The sequence below is a fragment of the Notolepis coatsorum genome, assembly GCF_963971535.1.
Source record: "Notolepis coatsorum genome assembly, chromosome: 9".
NCBI classification, from domain to species: domain Eukaryota; kingdom Metazoa; phylum Chordata; class Actinopteri; order Aulopiformes; family Paralepididae; genus Notolepis; species Notolepis coatsorum.
Window position 1 is genome coordinate 73,324,624 of NC_140173.1, and position 12,732 is coordinate 73,337,355.

Consider the following 12,732-nt stretch of genomic DNA (forward strand, 5'->3'; position numbering starts at 1 on the left):
GTTGGGATTCGAATAGACGTGACCTGGCCTTGCCGTCCATTAACCCCATGTAAACGTAGTTGTACTTTGTAGACCTAAACCTATATTTTATAGTATAGCTATGGGTCTAATAACGCTGTCGAGTCTCATTGAGCTGCTTCTGATCAACGTGCAAAACACTGATTATTTTTTCATCCGTACATTTCCTTTTTATACATTTTTCGCCTGATTATCGGATCTTCTTTTTTTGATCCACTTTTTCTCCTTATTTTTCTATTCTTCTCCCATCCCAATTTCATATTGCCAATTATCCCCTCCCCTGTCTTGAACGTTGCTAGACTATGCCTCCCACTGGTCGGCTGTAGTGAGGATAGAAGCCTTGCATCACGTGTCCCCTCCGGTACACGAGGAGGCAGCCTGTCGCATCTTTTCACCAGTCAGCGCGGACTCTCAGTGGCGAGGAGTAACGCGGAGTAACTCGGAATGTCATTGAGCTGATCTTGAAAAAATATATATACCGTAAATCCTCTAATAGTGGAGGGTACTCAAATAGAGGACGGGCCCCCTATAATGGCCGGGGGTTTGATACATGCAGACAAATAAGGCCAGCGAGGTCTTTAACTCCACAGTAAGGTCAAAACCTGAGGCTGTGTGTGCGTGTGCACACGTGCACGTGGAAACAAGCATTTGTGTATCTGTAGATCTGTCTGTGTGTTTGCATGCAGTCATCTCCTTTCTAATATGATGCATTGCATAGCACCCCCACACACACACACACACGCACACACACATTTATGCCGATCCTCCTCTTAAGCCTCTTAATTATGTCCTCGATGATTTGCCTCTTTCACCTGGAGCGTATCCTATCCTTGGACAGCGGCAGGGAGGGAGGGGGGGCTGATAGAGGAAAATAAGCGAAGGCCTTCTCAGAAGCACTTTGGAGATGTTAATGGTTCAAATGCACCAATTAGATGTTAGCGTGTGCGTTTGGACTCCCCAATGGCCCTACAGGGGCCTATTGGGGGCCACTGTCCTTCCAGCCAAGCCAGACTAGCTCGCCCCACTGCCTTGCCGGCTTGATCAATGCATGCGCGTGTGTGTGTGTGCGCGCGTGCACGTGCGTGTGTGTGTGTGTGTGTGCACGCAGAGTATACACACAGAGATGCACACACATGTTAGCCAAGCATATCAATGGGTAGATTGATTAATAGAGCGTGTGGGTTTCAGGGTTTTTATAAACAAGCAAACAAGCAAACACACACAAACGTATATGCAGTGTCACAGGCAAGAGTACGTGTGTGTGTGTGTGTGTGTGTGTGTGTGTGTGTGTGTGTGTGTGTGTGTGTGTGTGTGTGTGTGTGTGTGTGTGTGTGTGTGTGTGTGTGTGTGTGTGTGTGTGTGTGTGTGTGTGTGTGTGTGTGTGTGTGTGTGTGTGTGTGTGTGTGTGTGTGTGTGTGTGTGTGTGTGTGTGTGTGTGTGTGTGTGTGTGCGTGCGTGTCTATGTGAGTGTGTGTTAGCAGGGTTCTTTTCGATTGCACAGGAATAAGCAGACGGAGCATATTAATTAACTGAGACATAGAGGAACCGAGGCGGGACTCTCTCCCTGCCTGCTTCTCTCACCAGCTCTGGGAGAAATGAACTCTACCAAATGAATGGAGGGAGACGTAAAATTGCTTATACCAGTAAGAGTAGAGGAGGCTTATTTGATTGAGCAACAGATTTGCCATGTTTAAGGTCTTAGAAACATATTGACATTTTAAACTCGGAATGTCATTGAGCTGATCTTGGAAAAAAATATATATATAATAATAATTATAATGAATTAATGAATAAAAATAATGTAATATTTTGGGTGCAATGCATGATGATGTATTTAACCTTTTTTGACCATTTACAGATGAGGTTAAGCTAAGCTAACGATTTGGCTAGTTTTGATATCAGATTGAGAAAATATACTATACTATATACAGGTGCAGCTCGATAAATTAGAATATCGTGGAAAAGTTATTTTATTTCAGTAATTCAATTCAAAAAGTGAAACTCTTGTAGATTATAGATTCATTACACACAAAGTGAAATATTTTAAGCCTTTATTTGTTTTAATTTTGATGATTATGTCTTACAGCTCATGAAAGCCCAAAAGTCTGTATCTCCAATAAAAAATTTAAAATAGATGTATTTTTCTTTTGTATATAGAAATGTCGGTCTTCTGAAAAGTATGTTCATGTATGTTCACTCAGTACTTGGTTGGGGCTCCTTTTGCACAAATGACTGCATCAATACAGCTAAATATATAGACTTTTCCACGATATTCTAATTTATTGAGCTGCACCTACTATATACTATTGTATATTATACTATACAAATTTACAATATTGAGATTGACATTCCTGTGTATTGCTATTGCACATGTCATTTCATGAATAACATGCGTTGGGTTCTCATTGAGGACATGGCCTCCTATTAATTTTCGCGGCTGAGTGCCCTCTTCCTATATATTGCTATATATATGTAACGGTTGTGACATCGTCACCTTAAACTTCGATGCCCTGAGGGAGTTTCGAACCCGTGGTCTCCCACACCACGGGCAACAGCACAGACCGCTATACCAAGAAGTGAACTCACTGCTTTGTAATATGTCTATGTGTCTTTTTTTTTTTATCTACTTTTTCCTCCTCCTATTTTTCTGTATTTTCCTCCCATCCCAATTTAGTCGTTATGCCAATTCCCCCCTCCCCTTCCTGGTCGTTACGTGCATTTGCCCCCTACTTGCCGGTCTAGGGAGCCCTGAAGTCTATCACATGCTTCCTCCGATACATAGGAGACAGCCAGCAGCCTCTTTTCACCTGGCAGCGAGGACTCTCATTGGGTGAGTGTAACGCGTGGGAGGGCACACTACCTCACTCAGACCCCTTCCTCGCTGTGCAGGCGCCCTGACCGACCTGTAGGAGTCGCTGTTTACAACGATCAGGATACCACCCCACCGACTCCCCTCCCGCTGACACTGCCAATTGTGTCAGTATGACGACCGGCCAAGCCGGAGGTACCGCTGACAGCCGGATTCGATACCAGTGTATCTGCGGTGGTAGACAGACGCTTAGTCCGCTGCGCTACCCGGCCGCCATGTCTATGTGTCTTTTGAGTGACAGTGAGTTTAACCCATAGCACCGCTACTCGCCCCAGTCACTTCACAACATCGGAAGTCCATCCGTTACATATGCAGCAAAGAGGCCAGGTCATAAATAGACAATGAGTAGCTATAGCTTCTAGCACAGGGCTCCAGTGAACAGGTGTCTCACTTTACACACACACACACACACACACACACACACACACACACACACACACACACACACACACACACACACACACACACACACACACACACACACACACACACACACACACACACACACACACACACACACACACACACACACACACACACACACACACACACACACAGCCCCTGACAGTCCCTCACCATTAGACTCTGCCCTGGCTTCCAAGTACACACACGTAAAACTAGCATGAACATTTGCAAACATTCATACATTTTCTATATCCAGACAGACCGCAGACACTCGTGCAGGTAAGATCCTGGCCGGATCCCATTCATGTACCCTTTGTCCCCTCAGCCATCACCCTCAGCCATCACCCTCATCCATCGCTCTCATCCATCGCCCTCATCCAAGTTTCAAGTTCAAGTTTCTTTAATAGTTGTCATACAGAAGTACAGAATACTTTTATACAAAATGCTTCTTTCTGTTACGCTCCATCGTCCTCTCCATCATCATCATCCATCGCCCTCATCCATCGTCCTTATCCATCACCCTCAGCCGTCACCCTCATCCATCGCCCTCACCGCTCGGGGAATCGCCATTGAAACCCAAATGTCGTTCTTCTCACATCACAAAGTGTCGGTCCCGTCCATAAATAATGCAGGTCAAGTTCACTATAGGGCACCCTCGACCTCAGAGGGAGCAGTCTGTTCACTCCAGTCCTAGATATAACCCACAACACAGTGCATTGTGTCAGTTTTGTTTAGTTCTTTTTCCAAGTAAAGATGGCGGCAACAATGGAGAAAATAATATATCGTGATTTTAGTATGAGTAAACATCTTAACTAAATGGTGATTTCATTGGATATGCACTGTTAATTAATGCTTGTATATCTTATCGTGTGTTGTCATGTTTGTTTATATGTTTGTTTAAAAAATAATAATAAAAAAAAGAAAACACGTTACACTCTCCCAGTGAGAGTCCGCGCTGCCAGGTGAAAAGAAGTGGTGGGCTGGGTACACATGTGTCGGAGGAAGCATGTGATAGTCTCCGCCCTCCCAGACCGACGGTAGGGGGTAGAGTGCGCAACGACCAGGAAGGGGATTGGGAATTGGCATAACGACTAACATTGGGAGGGGAGAAAAGCGGAAAAAGAAGGGTGGAAAATATCATTAAAAATAAATAAAAAATAATCGTATTTAATTGAAGCTGCTGCATATAATTTGGCCTTAAGAAGCCCATATATAATTTGCTATACCGCAGTTAAAAAAAAATAATACAGATTTGTTATTTTTAAATATTCCGTAGGACCTTTTTAACGAGACATGTCAAATTTTAAATAGCAAAAAAGATTATTTGAAAAAGGTTCTGTATCACACACAGGTTCAAACAGGATAGAATAGAATAGATAGAATAGAAATCCTTTATTTATCCCGAGGGAATTTCAGCACTACAGATCGCTCACAGTAAACGGTAAACATTTAGGTAGTCAAAAACAAAAGTCACGAATAAGAATAAAAATAAGAATAAAGAATAAATAGGGCAAAATAGATGCTTTTAGGGACTGTTAATATTAGGAAAATGTTCACGCACCCCTTCAGTTTCTTTTGGACAGGTGCGTAGGAGTAGATGTCCATGAGCAAGAGAAGAAAACTCCCACACACTTTACTGGCAATACACTTTATGTCAAGTACAACATTTCAGCCCTTAGACAGGAACTGTTAACTGACAGCTAAAGATGAGTTGAATATTTAACCCTTTGAGTCACTGGTGAGCTTCTCAAAGGCATGTCATCCATGCATCTTATGTTTGTACATGACGTGAGCTCTTTTTCTCTCTCTTTTCTCCTTTTGGATTCTATCAGTGCTGAAGACACAGTCATCATTTGACGAAGCACTAAAACATTTACTGTGCGAGTCAGAGGCATCTGCATAGAACTAACCATTGTTGGGGTGGCATAGCCAAGAGGACCACACATTGTGTGTTTCTGATGAATTGAGACATTTCACAATGCACCAATAAAAAAAACGTGGTTGTTTTCTATATGGGTTTCAATAGCAGAATTAAAATGAATACACTCATCCTAACAAACGCTACTTTACCACTGAACTCATGTGTGTTTTATGGTCACATGCTTTCTAATGACCAGTGTTTCTACACCTACAGCATGTTTTCATTGACTGAAGTCGACAGTTTTGCTATATTAACTCATTCAGCGCCATAAACTGTCCCCATCTCTGCCTCTTCAGGCCAGCTTAAAATGGTCATTTTCGCTGTGTTTTATGATGTTTGCAGAGCTGTGTGTGTGTTCTGTATTATAGCTGTGGAGACAATGGTGTGGCTCATTTGACAGACACTACTTGTAGTCCAACATGGAAGAAATAGTTTGTTTCTACACACTGTAATTTGTAGTTTATTACACGCTAAACATCGCGCATTTCCAAGATAATCCAGTATTTTTCCATAGATCGCAAGATAAAATGTGTTATGTGCAATAAACCCAAACCGTTCTGGTTGATCCCCTGAAACCCCAAATACTCCCAAATCAAAGGTATATACCATGTAGGGCTGACCCCTATTAGTTGATTAGTCGGTCGAAAGGAGCCGTAGTCGACTGGCCAACCTCTTAGTCGAATATAAAAAATATATATTTATAAATATTTTTATTTTAATTTTGTATCATTCTTTCCAAAAGAAAATAGGCCTAGAAGCGTGGCTAACGCTAATGGCATGCATACCAGAGGCTAACTGCCTACGAAAATGTGCACAGAGGCACTGAAAGAGGATTTCCCCCGTCTAATGAACACACTAGACAATTATCAAGATGTATCCATCAGTGGACCAATTGCATGCTTTTGCAGAGGACAAGAAGCCTTCAGTCGACTCCTTCAGACATTAAGCACCCCCCACAGACCAAATGGAATGATACAAAAAATTATAATAATTTTTTTTTTTTTAAATATTAAAAATATTATACTTTTATTTTATTTATATATATTTTTTTTGTCGACCAATAGTCGACTAACGGCAATTTTTGGCCAATCATAGTCGACCATCCAAATCCTTAGTCGGGGACAGCCCTACCATGTACACATGTACCTTCACAACATCATCAAGGGGGGGGGGGGGTTGTTTTAACTCAAAACCGTGATCGTGTTTGTCGAGCATGTTTTACGTCCGGTAAAACACAAAACTGTGATCGTTAGAAAAAACATGTTTCAGGTTCAGTAAAATAGACATAGAATATACCTTACCTAGGGCGGCTGATTGGCGCAGTGGGCAGGGCACTCGCCACTAACGCAGGAGACGCTGGGTTCGAGCCCAGCTCTCGGCATTGCTACCGGCTGGCCGGTCGTTCATACTAACACAATTGGCAAGTGTTAGAGGGTGGGAAAGTCGGTGGGTGGGGATTTGACGTTGTGGACAGCGACTCCTACAGGTCGGTTTGGTGACGCCGGTGCGACGGAAGCAGGAAGTGACGGGGGCAGCGTGAGCCTCCCACGCGTTACTCCTCACCACTGAGAGTTCAAGCTGCTGCGGTGAAGAAATGCGACAGGCTGCCTCCTCGTGTACCGGAGGGGACACGTGATGCAAGGCTTCTGTCCTCACTACAACCGACCTGTGGGAGGCATAGTCTAGCAACGTTCAAGACAGGGGAGGGAAGAATTGGATAATACGAAATTGTGATGGGAGAAAAATAGAAAATGGGGAGAAAAAGTGGATAAAAAAAAAAGAATATACCTAGTTACCTTAGACAGAAGGTATTCCAAAAAGAATAATTCCAAGTGATCGCATCGCCATCACGATTACCAGTGTATATGTCTATACACGTTTCGATGGGAAATACGCTTCGGCAACAGAATTTCGAGGCGATCGATGTGAATCTCTGTTCAAGCAGGAGGAGGAGCCCTTACCAAAAAAAACGTGTATCCACGCCAAGCCATTCCAGTTCAAAGGTAGGCGATACTGCCAACTGGTGATATTCGATCGGCATAGGCAAATGAGCCAGGGACGGCTAGAATGATGATTTAGAATGGGGATCAGAGGAAAAAGATCAAAGGATCTAAAAACGAGTTTACTCGTTATTGGCGCTCACCGCTTGGCGGCCAATAACGAGTTTACTCGTGAAAATGGTCAAATGACCAGACATTCAAACGTGTGAGTGTGTAACCTTCCATTCTCAGCTTGTTGTGTAAAACAAATACAATAGTAAAATAGTTTTGCTAATGTAAACCAAGGTTTCCCTAGAGATACAGTATGTTATGGCTGCTTTTTTATATAGCGCTTTTATCCAAAGCGCTTTACAATTTGTTGCTCACATTTTACCCATTCACTCACACATTCACACACCGACGACGGAGGCAACCATGCAAGGTGCCGACCTGCTCATCGGGAGCAATTAGGGGTTAAGTGTCTTGCTCAAGGACACATCGACAGGCAGCCCGGGAGGAGCGGGAATCGAACCGGGAACCTCCGGATTGCCAGACGACTGCTCTACCTCCTGAGCCACTGTCGCCCGGGCCCCGAGCCACTGTTATGCCTTGGGCCAGCCCATATTGCGGTTCACCTGCACAAATGTCAGACCCAAACACAGTGCACACAACATTATGACGCATGTTCAAACATACATGTATGTTGCTGTCAGTATGGTGGTCTTAACTAAAGACATTGTTAAACCAAAGTCCTTGTTAGTTGTTCACTTGTAACTGTATTTTTGGCACCTTGTAAAAAGGTCAAAGTATTTCTAATATTGACCAAATAAATAAAATTATTGGACCATTACAGACCATTACAGATTGTGCTTTTTAAAGCCCATACAAGCTTTTTAAAGCCCACATCAGCCGGGTATGGATTGTCTGCCGATATATCGGCTTCCCTTGTATAACAATCTTGGTTTACCATAATTTTGGCTTTAAAACAGGCAGGATTTTCATGAAAGTAAAGGTAGCTAATGTAAATAATTACCCTCTGTCCCTCCTTACAAATACATGTAACTTTAGGTGCGAGAGTTATGTGCTTGTGACCCCCCCCCACACACACACATACACACACACCTTCACATACATACACACCCACACACACACACATACATACGCACACACCCACACACACACCGTCACATACATACACACACCCACACATGCACACACACACCCTCACATACATAGATACATATACACACACATTTCAGTGCACAGTCCTGGGTATACCTCTAAAATGGAGCCCATAGATAATCAGTAGTAATATGTGTGAACAATACTATGATATTTACACGCAGTGAGCTCATATTCATGTTCCTGCTTGCGTGAACAGAGACGGCGCCTTGGCTCTATGTCATATACAGTACAGGAGCACACACACACACACACACAATCTCTCACACACACACACACACACATATTTGGGCTTTGTAATGGTCCCTTTGTAATATCTGCGTAAATCGCTTATAGCCGTCTGGCTGACAAGTGTGTTGATTTGGTTAGATAGTGCATTGTGCGGTGGGGGGGAGCAGCGAGTGAGTGTGAAGGAAGGAGCTCTTTTCTCCTCTTTCTCCTCCTGTATCTCTTTTCTTTTCAGCAGCGTTTAGCCAAGAGGAGAAGCCAACTGGTTGCTTCCTTGCCTGTCTCCCCCTCACAATGGCTGATATGACTGCAGGGCCTTTCAATGGAAGAAGAGAGAGGAGCTTTATCTCAAGATCCTCTTCCTCTCCTCCTCCTCCTCCTCCTCCTCCTTCTCTCCTCTGTGTGTGTGTGTGTGTTTTTTTTTTGTGCTGTCGTCTTGAGCAGTGAAAAGCCTGTTAACTCCAGTGTGTCGTGTGTTCCTGTGAACTGTGGCGTTACTCTGCTCCTTCTGTCTCTATCACCCTCTTCTCTCTCTGTATCTGTATTTCTCTCTGTCTTTCTCTCTGTGTCCTCCTGTCCTTCTCTCTGTGTCTCTCTGTCTTTCTCTCTGTGTCCCCCTGTCCTTCTCTGTGTATCTCTGTCTTTCTCTCTCTGTCCCCATGTCCTTCTCCCTGTGTCTCTGTCTTTCTCCCTGTGTCCCCCTGTCTTTATCTATTTATCTCTGTCTTTATCTCTGTATCCCTCCTTCTTTCTCTCTGTGTCCCCCTGTCCTTCTTTATGTGTCCATCTACCTTTCTCTCTGTCTCCCTCTCTGTGTCTCTCTGTCTTTCTCTCTGTGTCCATCTGTATTTATCTCTGTCTTTCTATCTCTGTCTCTCTGTCTTTCTATCTGTGTATCTCTGTATTTCTCTCTGTCTATCTGTCTTTCTCTGTCTCTCTGTATTTCTCTCTGTGTCTCTCTGTCTTTCTCTGTCTCTCTGTGTCCCTTTGTCGTTCTATCTTTGTCTCTGTATATCTGTCTTTCTCTCTGTGTCCCTCTTTCTTTCTCTCTGTGTCTCTGTCTTTCTCTCTGTGTGTCTCTGTCTTTCTCTCTGGCCATCTCTCTTTTTTCTTCCAGTGAATGAGTAATTGAGTGCCTCCTCTTGTGTGTGTGTGTGTGTGTGTGTACCCGTGTGTGTACCCGTGTGTGTACCCGTGTGTGTACCCGTGTGTGTTCTTGTCCCAGAAGAGACTCTCAGAGGAAGGAACGGGGTGTGTGGCTCCACCCACAGGGAGAGACAGACGGACGGACCGGCAGGCAGACTGACAGACAGAAACCAGAGGACACCTGCCTCTGTAGATGGCCTCGTGCCACGGTGGGTTCTGTGTGTGTGTGCGTGTGCGTATGTCCATGTGTCTGTTTCCATGATAGAGTGCATGTCTCCTCCTCTTTTGTTCTTCAGTGGTGTATTTCTCAGTGTTTCGTGAACTCCATCTATTTGCCACTGTCTGGACACAATGATCGAGCGGTAAAGTACAAATGACCCTCTAGCATAAAGACGCTCGAGTGCCGTTCCAAATGTCAAAGCCGCATCGGTTCCGGGTCTTATGCTGCAATAACAATCGCGGCGAATCGGTTCGACGGACCTAAACCCATTTAGAGCCGTTTTCTTTTTTTAAAGCCACCAGTGTCTGTTGTAACACGTCCACCCTCTGGCCCCCTGGTCCCCGGAGTCCAGTCATCATCGCTCGCTGCTTAGGAGTGATTGTTTAACACATTCATTCACATGAAAGACATTCTGAAACTGCGTGACTAAAAGACACGTATCGCACACACACACACACACACACACACACACACACACACACACACATACTCACTCACTCACACTCCATGTCCAAATATAGCCATCCATGTCTCTGTTACTGCATGAAGGGGAGGGGGGGGGGGGCAGAGGGGATAGTTCCTAGTCATAGCCCAACTAACATATTGGAGTATTTATATGGGATTTGTGTGTATTAGATAAAAGGGAGCTCTTGTTCTTTTCATGGCTGTTTGACTGCAACAGTGATGACTCTGTCCCCCCCCCCTCCTCCTCTTGTTCCTCTCTAAGCCTCCTCCATCCATCCCAAATCCCTTCCTATCGGCCCAATTTAAACAAGCAGGACCCAGAGAGAGATGGACTGACTTAAGCTATTTTTTTTTTAAACAGTAAAAAAGAAAGAGAGGGGGGTTATAGGGCGATTTGGCAACCAAAAGCCAAGTTGCACCACCCTAGGTCATCCCCCTGCTCCGCTGATAGGGGCTAAGAAAGCAGATTTCCCCTCTACCTCCCCAATGATAAGAGCCACAGAGAGAAAGAGACAAAAGCCTCTGCTTTATTTTTTCTCCACACAATTTTCCCCTCCCTTTTTCAACATTATTTTTTTTTATTTTATTGAACCCCCTCGTAATCTGGTCTCCGATGAAGTTTCATTGTTTCTCATGTGGAGCCAATGACAGCTTAGCGAGATGGAGTAGGGGGGCATTATAGCGTGAGCGCTCCCCAGTTTGGCTCACTGAGAAAAGGAGGAGAGAAAGAGAGGGAGATGAGCACAATGGAGGTTTGGAGGCTCCTCGCCGATGCCGCGCTCCCAAAATCCGACTCTGCGCAGAGAGAGAGAGAGAGAGAGAAACGAGACGAGACGCAAATCTGGGAAGCATCCCAACGTTCCTTTTGATGACTGTTGGCCCTCTCATCCCTCTCTCGCGCTACTTCCATTGTCGTAAGGAAAATTGGTGGAGGCCATGGTGGCGGTAGAGCCTTGTCCAGAGCAATTGAAAGCCAAGCCTAAGAACTGATCCAGAATCAGGTGTTTTCTAAATGATGTTTAAGAGAAGAGCTGAGGATAATCTGACAAGAATAGCTTGTTGGGGTTTTGTGTTCATGTTCAATGGTAGTTTGTACGTAGTTACTATAAAGTTATTTTATTAGTCTAGTAGTTTGTACGTAGTTACTATAAAGTAATTTTATTAGTCACATAGTTTGTATGTAGTTACTATAAAGTTATTTTATTAGTCTAGTAGTTTGTACGCAGCGTTACTATGAAGTTATTTGATTAGTCTAGTAGTTTGTACGCAGCATTACTATGAAGTTATTTTATTAGTCTAGTAGTTTGTACATAGCATTACTATATAGTTATTGTATTAGTCGTTGTATTGTATTTCATGATCATGAAATAAATCAGTTCTAAAGGGTCTGTTAATTTCTCCTCTGATTGGTCCTCAGTGGTGCTGAAAAAAACAATCCGAGAAGACGGCTGGAGGACAACATACATGTGACCCTGGGCTCAGATACTGTCTGGCCATGGAGACAAGCAGGTGTGTGTGCGTGTGCGTGTGTGTGTGTGTGTGTGTGTGTGTGTGTGTGTGTGTGTGCGTGCGTGTGCGCGTGCACGTGTGTGTGTGCGTGTGCGTGTGTGTACGTACAGTATATGAGAATGCATGTACACTCTATGGAGCAACGCCTTGGTCACCCGAAACACACTCACTCTCCTTTCATCAATAACAGCTGAAGGAGAGCCAACCCATTATATAGCCCAAGTCACTGTATGTAATGTCCAATACCATGTCTGTTTCAGGACCATGTTAGAAGCCCTACCATCATTATCTGGCGACGTTTAGTGTGTTATATGCTCTAAATGTAGCCTGAGTGCTCTCTACTCTAGGTGTCAGATGTCTGAGATTACTAACTGGCCATTTAGGGAGAATACCCATTAGGAAAACATGACTTCTACCCTTTTCTTTCCCCCTTGCTCACTCCATTTTAATAATTCATTTTTTCCAAGCGATTAACAATTGTCTCTGTAAGAAATCATTTGGTAATCCGGACTGTAGGCTATTGGAAATAATTTGCATCGGCATTTTAAATAACTGTATAACACAGGTTTTAATGTCAATCATAACCTTATTAGCGCAAGGCTCAGAGCGATTGCCATGAGTGACAACGGTTTACATTCATAACCCAACAAAGGCGACGTGTTCAACCTACTGAGTGAGCATGTAACTTATTCAGGCATCTTGTGTGTGTGTGTGTGTGTGTGTGCGTGTGCGTGTGTGTGTGTGCGTGCGTGTGTGTGTGTGTAATTATGTTTGCCTAATGTATAGTCAT

The 12,732-nt window shown here is 43.9% G+C and overlaps 1 protein-coding gene across 1 annotated transcript in view; it reads left to right on the plus strand.

Annotated features, from left to right (window-relative positions):
* Window positions 1-12,732, plus strand: part of wdpcp (WD repeat containing planar cell polarity effector) — a gene marked incomplete at its 5' end in the record, with an annotated part of 118,208 nt that overhangs the window by 103,433 nt on the left and 2,043 nt on the right. Inside the window, 2 exons of the mRNA XM_084321911.1 lie at window positions 9,828-9,957; window positions 11,851-11,942. Coding sequence (XP_084178037.1) covers window positions 9,828-9,957; window positions 11,851-11,942 — 222 coding nt within the window. The remainder of the gene's footprint in view (window positions 1-9,827; window positions 9,958-11,850; window positions 11,943-12,732) is intronic.